Source organism: Meleagris gallopavo, chromosome 15, assembly GCF_905368555.1.
Source record: "Meleagris gallopavo chromosome 15, MGAL_WU_HG_1.1, whole genome shotgun sequence".
In the NCBI taxonomy this organism is placed as follows: Eukaryota; Metazoa; Chordata; class Aves; order Galliformes; family Phasianidae; genus Meleagris; species Meleagris gallopavo.
Window position 1 is genome coordinate 9,592,315 of NC_139418.1, and position 24,123 is coordinate 9,616,437.

General features: G+C 44.4%; 2 protein-coding genes across 2 annotated transcripts in view; one reads left to right on the forward strand and one right to left on the reverse strand.

Moving 5' to 3' along the window:
• Positions 1 to 16,877: 16,877 nt before the first annotated feature.
• The window catches only part of SFXN1 (sideroflexin 1), a 35,387-nt gene continuing 28,141 nt past the window's right edge, over positions 16,878 to 24,123 (forward strand). The window contains exon 1 of the mRNA XM_010718966.4: positions 16,878 to 16,897. The gene's annotated coding sequence lies outside the window, so the exon portion shown is untranslated. The remainder of the gene's footprint in view (positions 16,898 to 24,123) is intronic.
• DRD1 (dopamine receptor D1) lies at positions 17,965 to 23,721 on the reverse strand. The gene is made up of 2 exons (XM_085236977.1): positions 23,071 to 23,721; positions 17,965 to 22,643 (listed from the first exon to the last, which is right to left on the reverse strand). The coding sequence occupies exon 2, from the start codon at positions 21,103 to 21,105 to the stop codon at positions 19,750 to 19,752; it is 1,356 nt and encodes a 451-aa protein (XP_085093103.1). The 5' UTR covers positions 21,106 to 22,643; positions 23,071 to 23,721; the 3' UTR covers positions 17,965 to 19,749.

Below are 24,123 nucleotides of genomic sequence, written 5' to 3' on the forward strand. Positions count from 1 at the left end.
TTATATGAATACAGTTCCTTTGGGTTGTTTGGTTTTATAGGAGATAAGGATTGGTCTTCTTAATGATCTTGGAAGATTATAAGGAAGCTGAAAATGGTGTGTTCACAAAGTACTGAGCTTTGAGACAAATGTGTGGTACCATGTCATCAATTGAAACCATTCACAAATATGTGAGCAGAAATCATTGACCCAGTTTGACTAAAAAAAACCCTCAGATAGAAATGCTCAAAACTGAAAAAAAATGTTCTAAAGTTTTCCTACTGAAAAGCTTGGCTTTTCTTTTCTGTTAAATAGCACTATATTGATATTAAACTAAATGCATTTTTAAAGATTGAATCATTCCCAAATGAAATAAAAACATCAGTGCATTGTTTAAGAGTTTAATCCAATATAATTTTTTGATCCAAACTTTTTTTTTCCCTGTGTTTTTTCTTCCACTCAAATCAGATTTTGAATGTAATTAATTAATTTATTTAGCCAGACTGATGGCCCGGCACAATAATAAGCTCCAGTTCAAAAACCAGTTCACTTCTCTTGGAGAATTCAGGGTCAGAAGCAAACAGCCTGCCAATCATGCTCCTAAACCAAACCTAATTTTGTACTAGCGTGGTCTTTTCAGGCTGTGATTTATCCCAAATGATTTTAGCAGTGAGACCCACAGTTGCCTTTTACCAGATCCATTGGTTCTTGCTATCCTCCAGGCTAAAGTTACTTATTTGCCATCTGGTCACCCACGTGGTCATTCCCCTGCTTAAAAGCCAAGAATCTTAAACTCATCCTGGACCCTGGATGTACCACAGCCTCTGCACTCTTCCTCAGCATTTCAGCTGGGCTTCTACTGGATAAATGTAAAAATCCTATGAATTATTCCCCAGTGCAATTTGCAGTAAGGAAAGAGGGTATCGTGGCCAACTATCATAGCCCAGCTACGATTTATTAAGCTCTTCATCTAAAAATTAAAACTGCAATTAATCTTCCCAATGAAGAGGAGATCAAATGATCTTATATTTTTTAAAGATACAAAAAAATATTAATTTCTAAAAGAGCTTTTCCTGTAACTATATTCAGATCATCATTTGGATCTACTTAAAAGACCAAGGGGATGACAACATCCTTATGAAGTTTAATGAAATTTGAGCACCTAATTCCTCAAAGTTCCTTTGACAACTACATTCAAAATCGTTCCCAAAGAGATGATCCTCTTAAAGCAGTTCTTCTAGTTTATACTTGACACCTTTCTTCTTTCCTTTTGTTGTGCTGGTTGTTATAAATATTCAGTGATTTTCATGAGCCTCGGCAGACCAAAAATCATTTTCAAAGAACTCAGTTACTTGTATTCACATATTTAAAAGGCCCTAGGAGTTTCTTTGTAAGAAATATTATCTGAATTTCTGCACATCCGCAACTAGTGAAATGTTTTACAGCAAACAGTACTTTCAGTGAGGAACAAAGAAGGACGATGAGATTGGGGGAGTGATGTACATTGAAAGAAATCCTGCTATGGAGCTCTTGAGGAATACTTGTCTATCCCAACACAAAATGTCATTAAACTAAATTTGTTCAAGAACTAATTGTGTGTGACAATGAGAGAACTAAGACTCCACTGAGATACACCAGAGGCTGACTGTTCCCCATCCTATCTATTACGTGTTTTGTGTGAAGGAAATGGGCAAGAGAGCTGTTAAAATAACCCTGCCATGTTATGGCTTAAATTTCACATTTCCAAAGGTAAATTATCAAACTCTTTGAGCTGAAAAATCATTTATCAGGAACCACTGCATATGGTTCCATGGGCTGTATTAGAGGGGAAGTCCAGGAGATGCTGAACTCTGTGCAATACATCCTTATAACATTTATCAGTTTTCTCAGTTTTGCCTCATGCTAGCTAAAAAGTGGAACATGCCACTTGAGTAATATCCAGAGGGTAATCAGTCACTGTGGGAGAAGATTGAAAACAATCTGGGACTCCCACAGTAGGTTCAAAGCCACCAGCACCGTTTATAACACATTTTATGCATCTGTTGTTCTGTAGTGGGAAGCCATTCAACAGATGGTTTCATATTCATTTACATTAAGTATATAAAGTTGTAAGCACGTTTGTAACAAGTGAGAATCAAATTTGAGCTACAAAAAAGTGCATTTACGACACTCCCATTTTGATTACAAGTTTTCTGCTAGTTTAATGAGATGTAAGTTTTCTAACAAGAGTCAGTGCTGGTAGGGTTACAAAGGGTCCACTCCCAAAATCAAGGTCAGAGCACTGCTCCTGCAGTTCTTTCTGCTTCAGCTGATTACAGTAAGAGCAGGCTGGGATGTTTTACTACATATTTTTCTACGTCACACATTACAAGTTCTTCCAGAAGCTGACAGTTTTCAAAGCTCAGTTTTTCAATATGGTCAAGCAGGAGATTTAAATGTGCAGTAACAGGAGGTGAAGATCATTACCCCCAAGTAGAAGTGCACAAAAATTGCTTACCATATTTTATTTATGTTTATTTATGTTGTTTGAAATAGTGATCTTCAAATTATATGAAAGTATGAAAAAATGCCTCCAGTAGGTATCCAGGAAGCAGGTGGTCAAAGCACCAAGCTACCATCATCTCTCCTGAAAAGGAGTTGTTCAAGGCCATGTTGGATGGGGCCCTATGCAACCAGAAGTAGTGCGTGATCTAGTGCTTGGCAACCCTGCCTGCAGCAGGAGAGAATGATCTTTGATCTGTAATTGGTCTTCCAACCCAAGCCATTCTGTGATTCTATGATCCTATGAGCATTGTGGACTATTTGACTTTCTATTTCATGCCGGATTCTTAAGGTGCCTTCAAAATATTTCATATCACACTCGGTTATTGACGTAATGGTAAAAATATAATGAGACTAACATGAAAAACAGAGAATGCAAACTGCTCTAATCAGATTTGAAACACTACTCTTGGATAAAAGATTTTTGCAGAAGATGCTTTCCATATTTTACTTTTATTTTTCCCTAAAAAATGGTTTTCTTTCCAAATCAGAACAAAAACAACTCAAAATTTTAGCATTTCATGTTCTTAGAATTTTTTGAGTTTTCACCAGCTCTGTAGTAGCAGGGTGGCTTGCCCTTGTTCCTTTTCTGTCCCCTTGTTATTTGAGGCTTGTCTCAGTATTATTTGAGGAGCTATTGGAGTTTCAGCCCTTAATTCTTCCTCAGGGATAGCTGTAAGTAGATTGACAGCAGAAAAGAATCATGTGAGAATTTAAAGTGACAAGTGATCTCTGGGGATATTGCAAATGTTTTTCTTTTTTTTTCCTGTTTCAGAATAAGACAGAAGATCCGTGCTCTCTAAGATAGCAATACCACAGAAGCAGCAGGAAGAGTTCTAATGTGTCTCCACAATGACTCCACCTCAGTCTTTTTACTTACACATCCAGATGTGGCCACCAAGGAGAGAAATGAAACCATTCATCTACTGAAATGTCTATTATTCAGCAATTTAAATGGCTTCAGGCAGCATCTATCTGGTTTTAATGTCAGTTTATAACTAAGGCAGTGGTTTACTGTTTGAAGGTGCTCATAAGCAATGAAATGCACAAAGTCAGATCATTTTTCCAAAATTCTGATGGTGATCAGTGATGAGAACGAAATATTCTTGATATTCCTACAAGCGTCAGATTTTGAAATTCTTGTCTAAATTCTCTTTTTCAATGGCTGTTACTGCAGTGCAAGTTTTGTGAAATTATTCCCTGGGAATTACTCCAGCAGCTTCCCACCTCCCAGAGACCCTTTGCTCACATGCCATGACATACAGAATAGTTTCTCATCAACTTATCTCACCAATCAGGCATTGTTTTATGTCTTTCCATCACATTCCTTTTTCCCAAAATAAAGAATCCAAATAGAAATTTAAAAAAGAAAAAAGAAAAAGAGTTACAGCTATGATGAAACAAAGTTATTGTATGTTAGCACTTCAGCATGCAAATGATTTGCATATAATAGACAAGTTGACAGAATTGAGATGAAGCATAGTTTTTGAATGCAGATGTTTCAAAAATGAATGCAAAATAGGCTCAGAATGGATTCATGGCAGCTTTGGGGAAAAAGAACATTTCTGACAGTGATGGTGCCAGTATTTATCTTACATTCTTTTTTCTCTTTCTTTTCTTTTCTTTTCTTTTCTTTTCTTTTCTTTTCTTTTCTTTTCTTTTCTTTTCTTTTCTTTTCTTTTCTTTTCTTTTCTTTTCTTTTCTTTTCTTTTCTTTTCTTTTCTTTTCTTTTCTTTTCTTTTCTTTTCTTTTCTTTTCACACAAGTGAACTTATATCTGAAGTAAATTTCTTTTCCCCTTCCCTTCCCTGGGTGTTTAATCCCAGGCAGCCAACCCTCCTCCCACATCAGGAATGAGGCAGATTTGTAAGGCTTTCTCTGCTCTCCAGGTCCCCATGGCTTTCCATCCCTGCATCTCTTCCAGCAGGCCTTCAGCACCTCACACCTTTTCTGTGGGTCAAGAATTCTCTCCTTAGGGCAAACCTGAATTCTCAAACCTTAGGGCAGTGCTGATAAGCCCCTCATTTGGGCTTTTGGTGGTGGGGATCTTTTTGGCAGCGTTGCCTGAAACATTCAGTTCTGCTGGAAGATGGTGCTTGAGGCAACCAATGGCAAACCCCAAGGAGGGAGAGAAGCAAGGGCTGAGGTGGGGTAGGAACATCCAAATGCTTTGGATAAGGTGTTATGTTTCTCAAAGCAGAGAAAACCAGCTTGGTAGCTGCGTGCTTTCTCTGAGTCTCTCTGTCTTTTCTCTTTCCCAAGGGCCAGCTTTTAAAAATGGAATTTCTGAATTGCATTTTTTTCTTGCCAAGAGAGCACTGTTAATGAGACAAGAGCTGGAGATTTTCTTCTTCCTGGCTATAAACTGGCTAACACATTTCAGGACTAACACATTCCTAACCTGTGCTTTCTCACTGATTTCTGTAGCTATCTCTTCCAGCCATATGTGCTGACAAAAGAGCTGCACTTAAGAGGAACTATGCATTTGGAAAATAGTTATTACCATTCCTCACTTTTTCCCCCAGGTCTGAGGACTTGGTTCAGGGGACAGGGGACTGGGAAGAAGACAGGGCGAGCTGTTCTGTGAGGGACAGACAGTGGGATTGGGGATGCAACCCCTGAGTATCTGGGCAAGAGCTGAGTGGATCTCATAACCACAGCCATGGTCCACCACGATCCAGATCCACTCACAAGCACACACTGATGGGGCAGCCGTAATCTGTAGGGTGAAGAGCAGCATCCCCCCAGCAATGAACCCATGGAGGCTCTGGGAACTACCTGGTCCCAACCAGCCAGTCTTCTGTGCAAGAAACATTCAATTCTTGAGATATTTTTTGCAGAATTTTGCCTTGAAAAGAAAATGTACAAAATCAATCTGTGCTGCAATATTGAAATCTGACAGCATCGCTCCATACAGGGCAGTGTGTTTATTAACACAACTGCTGACAGCAGTTATGCTACCTTACATTACAGGCAGCACCACAGCCATTGATACAAGGTGAGATAAGTGGACATGAGCAAGATCACTTCTTAATATAGGGGTAGTTTTGTGTGGTAAAGATGTACTGAGATGGCCTTACTGGCAAGCTCATATTTCTGTCTCAATTCTACTGCTGAGGAATACATTTGAACACACAGCAGACATGAAATGTTCGTGGGTTGGCATCTTTCTTCATGAGGGCTCTTCTGTTACGAGTCTGCTATTTTCCTCCAGACTGCCCATCTCAAGAAGTTTGTAGGCATAGTAATTCATGTTTTCATTTGCAAATTGTCTTACCAGGATAAAATTCCAAAATATGGCGTCTTGAAAGACTTCACAGCAAGAGTTAGAGAACTGCAGGCAAAGGAATACATGTAATTTTTTAGTGGAAAAACTAATATACACATCAAAGCAACTTCATGAATGTTGCTAGGATGCAATCAAGCTTTAATTTGTATTTGCTAGATTGCAGGATTCATTCCTACACTGTCACTTCAGCTACATCATTGCCATCATTGGCATCACTGGCTATTGGCAAACTTGAATATTAGATTACAAACCCACACATCCATGCATGCCTAACAGGCTCTGATCCCATTCTATCAGTGCACCTTAAGCAAGATCTTGGCAGAACTCTCATGTTTAAATAAGTTTAAAGAAAATTATGTAGCTGCAGTTTAGGAAATATAAAATGTCCACTGCTAGGTCATTGTTTGAATCAGTTGCAGTCATGCTCTTGATCATTATGTTAGATTGTGTTAGGTTCCATTGTGTGAACAGAACAGCAAAGATATGTCTTAGTGAAGATCCAACTGCTAGTAAAGAGTATATCTCCCATCTGAATTTCAGTATGAGCAGTTAAACGCCTTGTGCCTCAGATTCTCCTTCAAATTAAATAGACATGGGATAATTTCTCCCTTCTTGCCCCAAGCAGGTTTGCACCGAATGATGTACATTGTAAGAAGCATAACTTCAGCCCAGAAGGGGAAGGATAAAAGGATCAGTCTACAGACAGTTTCTTCGAAAACTGTGTGGAAAGGACAATAAATAGGGACTTTAATATGAAATTTATCCTCAAGACATTCAGAGTTCTGAGAAAAAATATACATATTTTGAATGTATAGTGGTTTAGATAAAATTGACCAAGTCACAAATAATACACTCAGGAATCACTGCAACTGATTCACTTCTTAGAAATGAATAGCCCTAAACGAGCTGCATCTTACCTAAATTTAATGATCAATGCCACTAAAAATCCTGGTTTTTGTCTGAGCTGTTTGCTTCAACAAAGGTTTTAATCAGCCCTGGAAGTGTTGGTGACAGAACTGAGAAGCGATAGGGATGCAGGCAGTTCTGTGTCCTGACTGTACCCAGCAGTCGAGCAAATACACTGCTCCAGTTACAGTGTGGGTTTGCTAACATGATTATCACACAGCCTGGGCTTTCATGGAATGGAAGATGTGACCTCTGTGCGTGGCAGAGGTCAGGGATGTGTGCCCAAGGAGTGAGGTTGCCACCAGGTGCTGGGGTTCTGTGGTTGTTCAAGCCTCAGAAAGGGAGCAATTCTCTGTGGCAGCTCCATCTCACAGTGAGGATTCCCAGTGAAATCCACAACAAAGTGTCCCCGTTAGCACGCAGAGCACAGCAGTAGAGCTCCCTTGTGGTAAAGGAAAATACAGGCATTGGAAGTGGGGGAGGCAGAGGGGAGGGAAGCTGTGTGTGCAGCAGAGGAGGAGTGGAATGAGGGAGAACTGAGCTTGGGGGTTATGAAAGCTGAAAGTCTCTGCAAATTGTGCAGCCCCTCCTTCATCTGACTGATAAACTGGAATGCAAAATTTTCTTTCTATTTTTTGACTCTTTTCCTTTATTTTTAGATATATATTTAAAGCCATTGGAGGCTGTAGTTTTACTTGCTACAGCTTTGAATTTGCACTCTGGGCATATAGCCACTCTCACACATAAGCAGGTTAGAAAACGTCCTGTGAAAACATTGCTTGGGAAATAGCACCTTCCAGGTGAAAATGTCACCAAAGCAGCCCTACTCTGAGTGTCTGGGGACATTCATTCAAAAACACTCCCATCTCAGGTATTTTGTTGTATGCATTCCAAGAGATGCTTAAGAAACAGTCCTAAGGCTTTTGAATGAATTAATGCTCTTTTTCTCCTTTTGTGAAAGAGCTCCATGTTTTAAGGCAAAAAGGTTTTATAATTCTCTCTTCTATTACAGGGGAATATTCACACAAAATAAGAATTCACGCTTTTAAAGCCAAATGATTTATCTTTACAATTCCTGTGGGAGGTGAATTTCTTCATCCAAACTCAGAGCCTGAAATCACATAAAAATTTCCCAAGGCAGGGGCAGGGTACATAGAAGATGATGCCTCACGTGCACACTTTGCTTATAGAAGAAGAAAAACACTGATTGCTGAGAGTGTCCTTTGCCTGTCCAGCTACATATAACACATCCCTAACAGAGGACACTTTAGCAGAAGGAAGGGACAGATGTGAAAGGAGCGGAAAATGCCTCAGCTCCTTTAGCACCTGGGGCAGAGAGCATCTTTTCCCCACCATAGCCCACATCTGGACGCACGCTCACCTTCTCGCCCAGGGTACAAACTGCACCACCTGATTCACAGCCACCTGTACCAGCACCGACTCAGCAGCATCTCTCTCGCTGGTGGCTTTTAATATTTCAAAAAAAATAGCAGGAGTTATGTAATATAGCATCTTCTCTTTGAACCACTTAAAAAGAGAGGGGGAAAAAAAATAAAAAAAGAAGAGGAAAAAAAGTTTTTGCTGTAAAAGGGTTTTGATAGCGGGAAAATTTTTTGAAAGGGCTCAGACTGAAAGAATTCACTTTGTATTAACAAGTGGTTTCTGTGGTCCAGCATTAGTGCGACTGTGATTCTGCTTCAACCTCATGTTCCTAGAGATGGGGAAAAGCAAGACGCTCACCTCAAGGTGGTGCTTCCTGTCCCTGCACTGCAGGAGGGTGGGAGCAGGGCCTGGGGTATGAGCACTGAGCCCCAGCAGCAGATGGGAGACTGGAGCATGGGTTTCTCTTCCACCTCAATCTTCCCAGGAATATGCAGTTTTGATGCCCTCAACCCAGAGCACCCAGTCCTGGTGCATCCTGTGCAGCCCATCCCATGCTATGCAGGGATGACCAGCATGGAGCCAAAAGAAGAGTTGGCTCACCCTATGCAAAAACCTCCCCCAAATCCTGCTCAAAGCAAGCACGGGGACAAGCCAACCTGCTCCATGTGTTTGTGTGGGTCTCTAACCTTTCATTTTCCCAAGTAACCTCCCCTGTTAAAGTCCTTCATCAACAACGTGTGTAATAGTTACTGCATTTGAATAGCAAATCCACCCCCAACATCCTTTGTGCAACACAGGGCAGGGTGTGCAGCTCTGATCTGCAGCAATCCAGCCTCCCTGTGGGACTGCCATGGGGCTGGGCGGGATGCTCGGTGGCAGAGCTGATCTCCTGTTGTAAGCCTCCCCAAGCAGGCAGTGCAGAGGTAAGTCAGCCCTAAAGCCTGTACCTGAAGGTCTGCAGTGAAGCATGGCTCAGACAATAGGACAACAGAGGAATGGTTTTTATTTTTGCAGGACAGGGCTGCACAGTATAAGGGCCAGAACAACAAGTTCTATGGATGGATGAGGGTTCTGTCCCAGCCCTTGTAACAGCAGCACCATGGGGCTGGAGCAGCCACTGCTCTGCCCTCAGCCACCCACCAGCACTTCCCTGCACTAGGTCTGGTACTCCACAAAGCAGCAGAACTGATACGCTGCCTGTATTGCTCCCATTGCCAAGCCAACCTCCCCATTCCTGCCTGGAATGAGCATCATCAAATGTCGGCTTGCCTGACTCATTCCTGCCTGGAGAGGATGATTGAGTAGCTGAGCTCATTTTTTACCTCTCAGGCATGTGTTTGAGTTCCTGTGAGTCACACATTATAGTCTTGTTCTCCTTTGACTTTGGGCTGCTTCTTAATTTCTCTCCATGATACAGTAAAGATGCACCGTCCATGACCTATTTTTGAAAACAGAGTTAATTTTTTGTCTCAGTTCACTTCTTCCTGAATGCCTTCCCTGAGGTTGCCATTCTCCATGTCTTAAGCACACAGTGAGCCCCATCATACATGTACACATATGAGAGGATATTTATTATGCACCATTCAGCCCTTTCTCTCTCATACTATGCCTTCCAGGACTAAGCAGACATCACTGCAAATATCAGGCTTTTCAGGAGACAAATTGCTGCTTTTTTTTTTTTTTTTTGGAGTACACTTTCCAGCAGGCATCATGTTCAGCTTCTTAAGCTCTTGGTCCCATCTGAAGACAGCCATCCATCAGACATGCCTGCCTCATCGGCTGTCAGCATGAAGGAAAGCCTTGAGAAGAGAGTGTAGTGGAAACAAATCACCTTGCGGTCCCACCTGAGCAGACAGTGCTAAATACGCCTCTGATCAGAGATGTTGGACATTCAGAATGAAAGATTCCCTCTGTGTTATCCCAGCATGCAGCCCCCAGGATGGATCACAGCCCGCCCGAAGGGCAGCAGTGTGTTGCAGACAACGGGATGCCAGATAGGGAATTTGTTTTATGGCTTGCTCTCAACCACAAGCTGCTCGCCTTTTTCTCTAGATGTTTACCATAGTCTACATATGCTAAGATTTATATTTCAAAACTGAAAACAGCCATTTCTTGAGGAAATAAACAACAAGCAGCTGACTGGAAGAGAATATGGGTTGAGTTTTTTTGCTTTCAAAAAGATACTGAAGAGTTACAGGCATTGCTGTTTGGAAAGTGAAAAATAATTATAACAAAAGTGAAAGGTGCACGTAACACCTGATTGGGAAAGCTTAAGGAATTTGGGCTTGCAACAGCACGAAGTGATTATGTATGTTACACTGTCTACACAGCCGTGCCCATACAAACTCTTTGTGGTAAGTGGGAACAAGCACAGCCCTTTGTGTGTCCTTCAGTGGGAAAGGTCCCATTGAAAGAGACCACTGGCATTTGCTATGCTTTCCCTGATGTTTTCTCTGAGCATCCCCCAAGCCAGAGCAGAGGCAAAAGAGTTGGGGAGAAAGGGAACTGCACGCAGATAGCCGGGCCCTGAGCCAAGCTGGCACCCTCTCTTCATTTGCACCCACATGCTGTACAGAGCTGCTGCAGGGATAAGAGAGAAAAAAGTCAGATGATGGGTAACACAATATGGAAGGGAAGATAACACTGCCTGTGGGGGTGGCTTGGCAATGGAGCAGCTCTCTGCAGATCTTCCCTCCTTTAGAAAAATAGGAGAAAAGTGAAAGAAATGAGGTAGCAAGCTGGTATTAATGGGCTCCAGCAAGAAGTTCCGTTTCGCAGGTTCTTCATGTTCATGCCCGTATTTAAATATCATTAATTCCCAATGATTGTTCCAACATCAGGCACTGGTTGTAAGTGCAGTGCTATAAAACCAGTGAAGCCATGACAATTGACGTGTAGTCAGTGTGACTGTGCAAAAACATTGGTGAAAAGCAAACATGCCGCATGCAGTAATAAATTTTGCTTTTGGAACAAATCCTTCAAGGGGGTACTTGCTTTCCATGTTCATTTCTTCCTTCACTGGAGCCTGACATTAAACTGAAATTATTTCCTCTCATTTACAGAGCAATCTGTCTGAACACAATAAACGCACATCAGCTTTGTTATTATCTAACAGAGAAAACAGTGGTTAACTGGCTGCAGTGCAGGGAGGGCTGACACAGTGCTATTGCTGTGTCTGCTCCATGGGCAGGAGGCACTGCCCAGCATGAGTCCATTATCAGGGATTTCTCAGATGCTAAGAAGGTTAAATGGCTGAAGGACTTATCCAAAAGTGATTGCTTTTATGATCCCAGCTCTCTCATGTTACAGAAGCATTATCTTATTACCCTCCAAATCACTGATGAAGCTTTTTTTAATTGTGATTTGACTCCCCTGCGAGGTACCATGCTCACCATCTGGTGCCTGCTGGCTGTCTCCAGTGCCCATAACCCCACTGGGCCAACACAGCAGGACAGCGCGGAGCCAACAACCCAGGGCTGTATCTGCTGAGCTGGGAGCAGGGAGAAGTGAATACCTCCCTCCTTCCCCCAAGCTTCTCATCACCAAGACCTCCTGCAGCTGTTGCAGCCTCAATTGGCTGCACACAGGTGGGGATGGAATTTGGTCCTTCACACACCTGGGAAATGCTTCTCTGGTGGCATTTGAGGACAGGTTGGATGGAGCCTTGGGCAGCCTGATCTGGTGTGTGATTTAGTTGGTGGCAAAACTGCCCATGGCACAGAGCTTGGAATAAGGTAACCTTTGAGATCCCTTCCAACACAAGCTATTCTATGATTTTATGACACCTATGCATAAACAAACATATCCTACTGCTCCCTGCATGAGCAGGCTGGAGCTTTGCATATTCTCACTTATAGAAATATTCCCATTGCACGGCAAGAAGGTGAGTAAATAGCAGTAAGAAATATTGTATTCATTGAAAATGAGTGAGGGAATGTGATTTGGAGGAACACAAAGGCTCGTCTTATTCTCTTCTTCCTTTTCTTTCTCTCTGTTTGAGACTGAAGCTTCTGCTTTAGCCTGGCTCCCTTCCTTTCCCTTTGTTTCCAAGCTGTCCATTATGGTCTCCTTTTTGGGTGGTCCTGTGTGGAGCCAGGAGTTGGACTCAGCAACCCTTACAAATCCATTCCAACTCAGATATTCTATGATAAGATCCAGGGGTAAATAAGCAGACCCCATTAGCCATTAGCCCTGGCAGGGAGGAGCTGGTGGCTGTGGTTGTCATTGGTAGGCCAGGAGAGCAGGCTTGGAGCCAAGCAGGATGGAAGAAGATGGGTGGACAAAACACACTGGTAACCCTGGCAGGCTGTGGAGTGCTGAGGACTTGGGTATTCAGCAATTTTGTTAGGTTTTGTGTCCATATCCCTGTACTCCTTACGAGGAGCTGTGAGGATTCCTTACCACAACCAATGGCAGCAAGGATCCAGCCAGCGCTGCTCCAAAGCACAGCAACTTTGGAGTTTCTCCCTAAAAAAGCCATAAATTTTCATGTGGGAAAAGCAACTTTCTGTTTCTCGTGTTGTCTCACGCTGAGCTGATTTCACTGTTCTGACTGACACTTTAAAAGTTTGCAGATTTGCCTGAGGCACGTTTTCAGCATAGAAAAACCTCTATCAAAATGGTTGAGGTTAGCCAAAGAGATAAGCAACTGAAAAAAAAAAAAAAAAAGAAAAAGAAAAGGGTTTTCTAAGGGAAACATCAAACTTAAGGTAGTCTGGAATTTCATCAGAATCACACTGTGCCAGTATCAGCTGGGGAACCATGCATGCAGAAGTTCGTGATCTCATATACGCCAGGATAAATCTAATGCATATCCCAGGGAATAAATTATATTACTGTGGATTTATTCAGCTGTGATAGATCAACATTTGTCCCTGAGCGACTCCAAATTTTCTTTCCTCTGTGCACAGCCTCTTCCCTGCTAATGCATCCCCACAGGAGGGAACACTTCTGTAAGCAGGAAATGGGGAAGCAACCCATGCCTTTTGCTCAATGGCAGAATTTCAAGCACTTAATGTGTACAATTGCTTCATGACAAGGCTTCATATCTCAGATGAATGCAGATATGTAACCATGCCCCTATATGGAAAGAAGTGTTAAACTAGAATTCAAGATCTGGAACAAAAACTCCTCGTGGCTCAAGAGGATTCATACCTCTGTATTTATATCTCCTGAAAAGACTTTGTTGTGTTATTCCTGAAAGGGATCAGTTGTCCATATTCTGCAAGAACTCACTACCTCACATGGCAATGGAAAGCAAGGGGTACAACAACACAGCTGAGCACTTCATTACTTGTAACTCATTGTCATCAGCAGTGTCCTCCAGAAGCCAGGGACAGCAGCAAGATTGGACCTAGTGTCCCAGTCACATTGCTGCTCCCCTTGCTCATGCAAGCCCCTCAACACCTCTGGTCCCAGGTCCCATTTCAAATGGAGAAGCAAAGCCAAGTGCAATGGTTTCGTGCTCCCTAATCCTTCTGCATGGGAGCTGGACACAGGCCGTGCCCCAGAAAGATTCATTCTGTAGGGTAAGAAGGAAAGAATTGCTCTTCCATCTGGATATTTATGCAGGAATATCACCTTTAATCTTTTCTTTCTCAAATTATTGCAGTTATTATCTTAGTCTTCATAGGATGGCTGCAAAAAGACCCATACATCCAAGATTCAAATATGGTTCTCCTCACTCTGTGATTCCCATGATGGTGGAATATTGGGGGTAGTTTACTGTATTCAGTCTATTCTACCCAGCTCTAAACTCAAATTCACAAAACCTGTACAGTTAGTCACAGTCACAGCTCTCTTCTACAATCAGAGCAGTCCACGGGATGGTCAGGATGAGAGGAAAAGCTGATCTTCATCTCTGCCAAATTGTCTTTAGCTCCACCTGAATGCTCCGGTCTGTGCCTCAACACACAACTTGTCCTGCAGTGGTAAACATTGGTTTAGATTAGAAAATTATTCTCCAGTTCCATACTTAATTACATAATTACTGCTTGTCAGCTCAGATCTGAGAAAAGTCAGAGATTGGCCAATTAAAAGGAATATTTTTCTGTTCTAACAAAAAATACTGTTGTATTTTATTCTGTCCTCCTTGAAAGCAAATGTTTTACTGCAAGGCTCTGACTGCAGTTATCTATCACATGGGAGTCCAATGGTAAGGAACAGCACTTACAGCATTAAAAATGCAATCTCTGTGTGTCAAACCCAAAAAGTATGCCTCTTGGCAGCCTCCATGGCCTCATTTTGGCTGCAGAAGGAATAAAATCAGAGCTTGCAGTGATATTCCAGCATCAGCTCCTGCTATAGCTCGTGTCATCCAGGGAGACAACGCCAGGAAGAAACCTGGCATTTAAGTTTGCCTTAGCACTGTGAATATTCAGGTCTACCCAAAGCAGACCGTGCATCACGAGACCCATTCACTCGTTTCTTTTTCCTGCACAGCACTTCCATGCACTGCATACACAAGCCATGACAGCAGTGGAACCGTGCATCGCTGCAGACAGCAGGTGTGGCTCATAACCACCTCAGATAACTTCAACACTGAGAAACTGCTCTGCAGTATCACAAATCATTCTCTTACCTTCCTTAAGGAGTAAAGGTGTAAGTGTTATTTTGATTAACTTAACTGCTGACACATTTACTCTGCTTAGTGTACTGGAGTTATGGATCCAGCTAAGCATCTATTTGAAGAAGCAGCACAGCAAGAAGATGCCAAATTTGTAGAATAGTTTGAGCTGAAAGGATCTTTAATGGTTATCTGATGCAACGCACCTGCAATGAACAGGGACGTCTACAGCTCGATCAGGTGCTGAGAGCCTCATCCAGCCCAGTTACTGCCAGCTGAGGGAAAGCACAACAGGCTCAAACTAAGGGAGCCCTTTGCAAGAAATTAGGTCCAAAGAAAGGAAACCCTCACCTCAGAGCCCAGAAATAGCTTGTCCAGAATGACAGAAACCCTTCCAGCTGGGGGAAGAGAGAAACTTCTCCTCAGCCATCCCAACCCAACCCAACCCAGCCCTCGGCTGCACTTGGCTGCTGCCAGCACCCAGGGTTTCACTGGTGATCTCCTCCTGTGTTTAATTCTGAGCATGGCCAGCCAATGGGGGTGGGAAGGAATCAACAGTCATTTTGCAAAAGAAAGTGACTGAAATATTGAGCGCTCCATTGATTGCTGCCTGTGGCATGTGGAACGTGCAAAGCAGCAGCAATGGGGCTCTGCAGGGCCCCTTGCCCACCCCTACACCACTCCTGTCCTGGGCTACACTCTGAGAGAGGGTGGGAATCCGGCCCCTGTGGCATTTCTCCCCCCAGATGCCAACCTTGGTAACTACTGTTTGTGTTCTATTTGCTGAAGCATGACTGCACTGGGACAGGTGGGGGGTGGAGAACAAGGAATGGAGCTGCTAGGGGGGTGAAAAGTGTTTGTTATTTCAGATCAAACCACATCCCTACAGTTTGTCCCAATCTGAAAGGGAAAATGAGGCAGAACAGACAAAACTTGTATAGAGTGCTGTGGAAAGAGGAAGAAGGAATTTGCTGAAAAGTAGCAGGAGGCTCCAGCAGGTAGGAAGGAAAGCGCTGCAGCCTGGATACAGAAAACTGCTCTTCTCAACACAGGTCAGTGAAAAACCCAGGTTTAAACTGCTGAAGTTTCAAGGTTTTTGGGAGTACATCTGCATCTGCACCCCGCTGTTTGCAGGGAGGTGCTTTTACCACTGCTACGTGCTTCCCAGGCTGCGTTTTGCTACGTTACATCCCCTCAAGCAAGAAAGAAATAGGGCTGAAAGTTTTTGCATGACATTTTTCTCGGCAGAATTCGTCCTCTTATTGTGGAAAACTTTTTACATGAGCAAAATCATAGAATCACAGGAAGCTTTGTGTTGGAGGGGACCCTACACAGCCCACAGCCCTGGGCTGGGTGCCCCCCACCAGATCAGGCTGCCCAGGGCCCATCCAGCCCGGTGCAATAAATTAATTTTGAACACCTTTAATTTTAGAACACCTTTCACTCAGCAATTTCAAAACCCAGAAGCGGTTTCATTCGTGTGGGGTGAGTTCTCTTTTAATCCAGCGGGTTTAAGGGGAAATTGCTGACTTGACAGATACAAGAAATCTGATGGAAACCTGGGACACCCCACACAATGTGCTTCCATCCTTCAAGAGTTATGGGATTGTGCTGGAATGGAACAGTTATGGAATGGCACTGTTCTTATTCTTCAAGTTACAGTTGCTGTGTGGCCACATAAGTGACATCACCGAGAACATGTTGTACTGTCATTATGCTAAAATCCAAAGTATTATTGTAAAGAGCTGCCTGTCAAGATTCGAAGCGGTTGTTTGAGATTGCAATCAGATTTGGGTGCTTCTGAAAATTATTCATTTGAAATAATCCAGCACCGTCTCCCAGTAACTATGTTATTAAAGCTGTTCATCAGCAAAGGCATTTACTCTCCCATCTCCTATCTTTTGTACAGTTTGTGAAGTCAGAGATCCAAATTAGCATAGCACACTTGCCAAGGGATGGGAGAAATGTATTCAGATTTAATCTAGCGATTCTGGCTCACTCACTGCTAACAGCTCCTTCATCAAGGCCATGGGGTTAATCATTAACCTCTTCCATCTACAAACAGAAAAATACCTTCAGTCACGAGGAAGTGGTGCAGAAGGGAAGGTTACACTGGTTCCAAGCAGCAGGTTACAGCTGTGGGGCAGTTAACAAGGGTGAGAGCACACATAAATAGGGTGGCAGCAGGTTGGTCCTTCTTGCCGGTCCTGGCCCTGATCTCCGGCTCCACAGCAGGTAGGAGGCACTGCTGGGTGCAGCAAGGGGAGTCCTGGGGAAGGGCGTGGGGATGGACTTTCTCCCAGCAAAGTGTTACGGAGCCAATGGAGGGCGGCAGGAGGGCTCTGGTAGGAGTGGGAGGAAAGGAGGTGACAGGTAAAGAGACCTGAAAAGGAGCAGGAAAAGGGGGGTATGATGATAAATGAAGATCCAAACGTATTATTGGTACTGTAAAATACATGCAGGAGTTGGAAGCAAATACTGTTCAAATAGAGGGACAGAAAGAAATAAGCCAAGAGTCTATCCTGCCTGGCTCATAGTACTGAGAGGAACAAGAATGTTCCCCACAGATCTGTCCCTCTGCTCCAGCCACAGGCAGGAAGGTGCTGGGATGGCCACTGCTCACACCACAGAGCATACATCAGCCCTGAACCATCTAGAATGAAACCAGCATCTTGCTTTACATGCTCTTCTTAAATCATGTTTCTGCACCAGGGAGGGACATGACTGCAGCCCCTGCACTCAGTCCAATCCCAGCTGCATCATGTTGGTAATGCAGAAGCAACCACAGGTTTTTTCTGTAGGTTTGGGTTTTTTTCTTCATTTCAAAATGAATCTGCTGACAAAGCTGAAAGCAAAGTGCCAGGCTGCTGTTAACAAATTGATGCTTCTGTCCTTTTGCTGAGCACCACCAGCTCATCACTCCAAAAATGACTCATTTTGACCCAAAACAATACTAGTGGTGGGATTCTATCAAGCATCTCAGAAAGAAAAAATAATTCAAAAAGCAACAATAAGAGTGCATTATAAACAAAGTCCCCCAGTCTACTAAGCCAAGGCAAATGGACCAAAGTAAGAGTCACCAATAAATCTACCGTTGCACATTTCACCTGGTCACATTCAAGCAGGACGTAGTTGTTTCAGACCCCAGCTGAGAGAAGGACTGGGAGTTCCCACAGCACTGAGGACTTTCTCCTGCTTCTAATAAGAATTCCCATCTGCCTCCCTGGTGTGATCCCAAATGAGGGCAAACAGAAAAGCAGAAACCATCCCCGCCTTTAACATGATCGATACAACTGCATGTATTTAACAAATGCCATGTAGATTGCTTTATTTGACCCTCTCTTCACAAAATAATTTTATTGTATGTATGAAAGCAGCTTACAGGCAATAAAGTTATGAAAACATTCACGATACATAAATACACAGACCTGATGCAGGATGTATATAGTTCATTAGACTTTGAGATTTTCCTCTCAGTTCTCTTTTCCTGACAACATTTTTGTTTTGGTTTGTTTGTTTGCTTGTTTTTTTGATATATTATGAAAAGTTTCTCCAAAGGGTATCTGTGCCCATTCAGAAAGCAGAGCTCTGTCTTGGAGTGCTGCTGAATGTTGACTCCCAGTGTTCCTGTCGCTAAAGTTCACTGCTCACTTTGGGCATTACAGAGGGAAAGCAGCAGGGAAGGACCATGGCAGTTTTTGAATTAAACACTGGCGTCTTTGTTTTGGAGCTCACAGGGCATTTTTTGAGGTGGGGGCTGCAGTTCCATCCGTAGTTAGGAAAGTCTTAATTCAAATCAGTAATGAGGCACTATTCCTTATTTGAACGGACTACTGATGTGGGAATTACTAAAATGTAACGTCCTCCTGGCCTCCAAAGTAAAGCACTGCGTACCCACTTGAACTCAGACTGAGAGCAGAAATAATACAGATGATAACGAGATTTGGCATGTTTACTACCATAAAACCAATTGTGTTTGTTTGGAAAAGATATCCAAGACTTGGAATAAGAAAAGTCTGAGAAAGCTGTTTATCTTACATAAATACAAAACGTTATATACTACGAATTGTTACCTAAGTAGCTTTTCTTCTCAGATTGGATTCTCCTTAAGGTTGTAGTCGTACTTAAGGTCTGTACAGATCCACAAACTTGACATTCTAGCAAAGTCTTTGTAACGTGAAACTCTTTAAAAAATAAATAGCAGCAATTTCTTGTTATTTGTAAAAGGGAAGAGAATTCACAACTCAGTCAACGCTGATCCTATCTTTTGAAAGAAATCCCACTTAAAAACCAAAGCCCATAAGGAAACGAGCTCCACTCCACATCAGTTCTGTTGATTCCTTGGTCTCTCACTGAGCTTCTCAGCCTCCTTCCATCCCTCACAGCTCTCGAGGCCATCGGGGCTTTCATAAAGTGCTGACTGGTTGTCTGGCCACAATGCAGTAATGACACTCCAAAAATATCCCATTATTTAGACATCTTAAATAACATAAATAAAGCTAGATCTGTAATAACATATGAAAAATATCAATTTAAAACAATAAATAAATAAAACCAGTATCAACATGTTAACTCCCAAAGCTTTAAAAATAACCATTCTCACTATAAGGCTCAATTATTTTTTCAGAAATAAATTTAAGAAGGCCTCTACCTCCCTTTACAACCCCTCAGCCTTTAATTAGGACCTGTTAACACCCACTGTCACAAGACACAGCAATCCTTTATATTCTAGTAAACATGAATCTTTAAATACTTAACATTTATCTTTTGCCTCACTTCAAGCAAGAAATTGGTCTCTCTAGGTGCAGAGGAGAAGCAGTATTTTATCACTGCACTGTATCCAAATTTGTGTATATTCCTCAGTATGAACAGCACAGTTTAACATCCATTTTTTTAACCAATTTTCAGTACCCTTTTGCTGTTTAGTGTTTTAAATATTAAATTTAATGCCAGGAAAGTTCATTCAGGGCTTTATGTAAATGTGTACTTCTCCCTAGAGCTTAGTTTCATACAAAAAATCATACCTTTTTTTTTTTTAAGATTATCACATTGTACACTATTATGTTTTGCTGGGTACACCTTACTGTTCAGGTTTTATGCTGTCCATTTTGTGTAATGGGATTGATCTTTTCCAAAGAAACGTCAGCTTCATAATCCAAAATACCCGACAATGCTGGAGACATTTTCTCCAAGGTCTTAGATAGTTCACCTTCTTCTTCCTTTTTTAGAGGTTCTTCTTCCGGACAGATGATTGCATGTGGGATCAGATAAACCAGATTTGACTCTTTGGGGCTGGACCCTTTGGGCTCATGTTGGCTTGAAAAAACAACTGCTCCATTGTTGTTAATGCTAACAGTCTCTATAGCATTGCCGGACATCGGGCAGAGCCTGTAGCATCCTAGCAGGGTGGAAAATGCCTTACGGAAATCAGCATTGAAGGCATAAATGATGGGGTTTAGGGAAGAATTAGCCCATCCAAACCAAATAAAAACATTAAAGGTGGTGGAGTTAATGCAGAAAGCTTCTGCTCCCTTGGACGGTTGGGTGGGCTCGCAGAAGGGAATCATGCAGTTCAACACGAAAAATGGCAACCAGCAGCACACAAACACCCCCATGATCACTGACAAAGTCTTTAGAACCTTTGTTTCCCTCTTGAAGGACATTTTGAAGTTGCTCTCAGGTTGCTGACAGTCCATGCTGCTTCTGTTGCCACTTGTGTTCTGGCAGTTCTTGGCATGCACTGCTGCTCTCTCCAGAGCTGAAATTCGTCGTATTTGCTTCTGAGCAATCCGGTATATCCTTGTGTAGGTTACTATCATGATGGCCACAGGTATATAGAAGCTAATTAGAGAAGAGGAGATGGCATACATCCTGTTTAGGCTAGAATCACAATTGTCCATGCTTATACCTTGTAAACTGGCATTCAGGTCCAAAAAGCTCGTGGTTGTAGCCTTGTGCCAGTTCAGCTGCACAGGGATGAAGGAAATCAACACAGACAAAGTCCACGCCACACTGATCATGATGAAGGCTGCTTTGGGGGTCATTTTCCTCTCGTACCTGAATGGGCTGGAGATGGCCCAGTATCTGTCCACACTAATGACACAGAGATTTAAGATGGAGGCTGTTGAGCACATAATATCAAAGGCCACCCAGATGTTGCAAAATGAACCAAAAGGCCAGAAACCAGCGATCTCAGACACGGCTTTCCAAGGCATGACCAAAACCGCCACCAGGAGGTCTGACACGGCCAAGGAGATGACAAAGAAGTTGGTCACTTTGGACCTGAGGTGGCGAAACCTAATGACAGCTGCGCAGACCAGCGTGTTTCCCAGCAGTGTGGAGAGGATCAGCAGCGAGAGGAAGCAGCCCGTGAGGATCCGAAAGGAAGAGTCCCTTTCAACAAGCAACCCTTCCCCATCCATAGTGGTGTCGTTCCAAGTCATAGTTTCTCCTGAGGGAAAATCACATCATGATTTTCATGACGACATCAGCTCCTTTCCTTCCAGATAGCAAACATGAGACGTCCGAACAGACCAAAGGCTCTTGGTTACGGTCCCCTCAAGCCCAGATGGACTTCATCCACTCTGAATCTCCCTGAACGACATTGAAAGCTCTATGAGCAGGAACTGAAAATGCACAAATACGGTCACCTCCACAGAGGGGTTTTTAAGCAATTCCTTCAAGAACACACTGCACCACCCCAGCATGAAGCAGCCTAATTCAGACAGCTCACCTGCAAATGTTCTGCTGCTGTCCTCTGCGAATATACCCCTCAGACAGGAAAGCAATCACTTTTTCATGCTTGCATATATTCCCACTTAAATAGACTATTGATCGAGTGTTTCCAGCGTCCATTGCACTAGCCCTTCATATTTACTGATGCGTGCTGTATGAGGTGCTTTTCCTCTGCTTTGGCTCCCTAAATGTCTCACTGATTAAGCACCCCATCCTTCCTCCTCAGCACACTCCTTTACAAAATCCACCAGTTCTCTGCTTCTGGGCAGAATCAGTGAGCAATTCTTCGCTTCGTTTCAAGTTTTACACTTCCAGATACAAAGGAAATAAGCATACAGCAGGTGTGTTTTAAAGGTTTTCAGTAAGAAGTAGCTCAGGTTATTTAGTTTTATTGAAATGAGAAATTCTGGCTCCTACCTTTCAGCTTCGTTTCTGTTTGCTCTGGGACGCAGGGCCGTCTCTTCTCCTCATTTAAGTTTGGAATTGCATAGCAAATCTTACAAACAAACCCAACATTGCATCAGGTGCAGGCATGTGTTGTTCCCTGAAAGCGTCAATCGGCAAAGCAGGAGCTGCCAAAGTTTAGTCCCCAGGAGTTAGTCCTGCAGCGAGCAGAGGGGCAGCGTTGGTGGGCAGTGTGCGACGGACCCCGTCAGTATGTGCCAGGCTACCTCCATCCCATAGACCCCATAGATTGCTCCACAAACTTTGTTGGCTGGCTCGGTCCCGGTGGTGCTTTGTACATCCCGTCAGAGGGAGTCATCCCAGGCAAAAGGCACGGTATTCCCAGCACCAGCAAGGGCCAAGTCGCAGTTGTTTCTTTCTTTCTTCCGTTGTTCTCTGAAGGGTGAAAGGAGGGAGAGAGGAGGAGGAAGGACCTGAGTGAGCTCCCCTCTGCACGAAGGTGGTGGTGCCAAGAGTGGTTCCTCTTCCAGCAGGGAAGAGTGGCTTTAGTGCTTCTTTGCTAGATTATAGCTCTCCATGACAGCACGGGATAATCTCACCTCCTGCTCAGAGGGGCTGCGCTCCGGCCGTCGGAGCAGCCGGCTCTAGCATGCTTTTCCCTTTAATAACAGCGCAGGCGGAGCAGCTCTTCACGCTCTCCCGGGCCACGCATCTCCGGTGCCGGGGGCTTTTCCTCCGTTCGCCCGGGAGGGCGGCCCCGGCGGCACAGACTTCCTCCTGCCGGGGGCAGGGCTCGGCAGCATCGCCCCTGAGAGAGCTCTGTCCGTCCGGCGTCTCCTTCCTAAAGGATTAAGACAAGAGAAAGACGGGGTGAAGGCACGCAGAGGGCACAGAGCAGCCCCCCTTCTCCTGCTTTCACATCGTCGGTCGGACGCAGCTTCCCCTGGGCCGGTTCTCCCCAATTTTTCCTCTTTCTCGGGAAATAAGCAGGACGCCGAGCAAAGCCGGGCTGCGGGAGTTGAGCGCACACGGGATCACTTTGCCCCGCCGAGCTGCGGGACGCTGCGCGATGCCTCGGCGCTGCGAGCCAGCCGAGTCCCATTCATTGACGCGTAAAGTAAGTACCGGCACCCAACTTACGGCTGGGCGATGCTCGCAGCGGTGCAGGCGGCGGGCTGCAGGCCGAGGCACCCCCGGCGAGGACCGATAGCCCGGGGAGCACCGATAGCCCGGGGCACGCTCGGCACCCGGCAAAGCAAGGTACTCACCGGAGCGGGATGCTCGGGTCGGTCCGGGGTGACGGCGATCGGCAGCCGGGGCAGCGCTTCGCTCCCCTCCGCTCCGCTCCCCCCGCTCCGCTCCGCGCCACCTCCCCGCCGCCCCGCGCCCCCGCGGCTCCCGGCGCAGCCGCGGCCACCGGGCTCCCTCTCCTGGGCGGCCGCGGCCCCGCGCCCCCCCGCCGGAGCGGAGCGCACGGCAGCCCCAAGGGGCGCGGGGCAGGGATGCTCCGCGTGTCCCGCCTCGCCGCTTCCCCCGGACGGCTCGGCCGGTTCGGCGGGGAGAGGACCGGGAGGAACCGCAGGAAGCGGCTCCGGGAAACGGGTCCTTGAGATCACCGCTGAAGAGGTTCGGAGAAGATCCACGAGCAAACTTCATACCTGGATCTCTGTAGCAGACGGAGGGCATCGCTGTCCCTACATATCGGCAGGGAAAAACCCCAAGGGCGGTTTTCCCAGGGCGTTCTGAGGGGCCGGGTCCTGACCAGACGTCCCAGACAGGAGTGCGGACAGCAGAACCGCGGCTCTGGGAGCTGCCGACAGCCCCGGAGCTGCACCTCCTGACAGCAGATGTCAGCTCTGGGCAGATCCTCTTCTGTCTGCGAGAGAAAACTCCGGTCGTTCACCTGCCCGCAAAAATGTGTCGTTTCAGATCGTGTTTTCTTCTTTACAGAAATCACTCCTGTTCAGCAGTAAGGACTGAAAGCAGAGCGGTTACATCTCGAGCCCTTTCATTCTACAGAAGGGATTTTTCTGTCTTACCTGAGCCACGAGAGTCAGCGAAAGCAGATGAACACAATGATTTGCAAGTTGCTACCTTTGTGTCATAACCTCACCTCAAACAAATGTATCAGAAAATGAAGATAAACATCACGGGGTGGGGGGGTTAAAACCTCCGAGAAGAACAAATAAGTTCACTAAGTTGTCAGGATGCATTTCCTGGGTTTCAGCATTACTGAAGTTGCTTATATGCCAGCTATAATTTTTCATAATGTCAGTTAGTGTGGATACAGTGCTAAACTAATCCTGACTAGCTAACTAAGA

Bases quoted from the DNA above. Each gene is read 5' to 3' on its own strand.
- DRD1 (XM_085236977.1), bottom strand. From the start codon at position 21,105: ATGACTTGGAACGACACCACTATGGATGGGGAAGGGTTGCTTGTTGAA.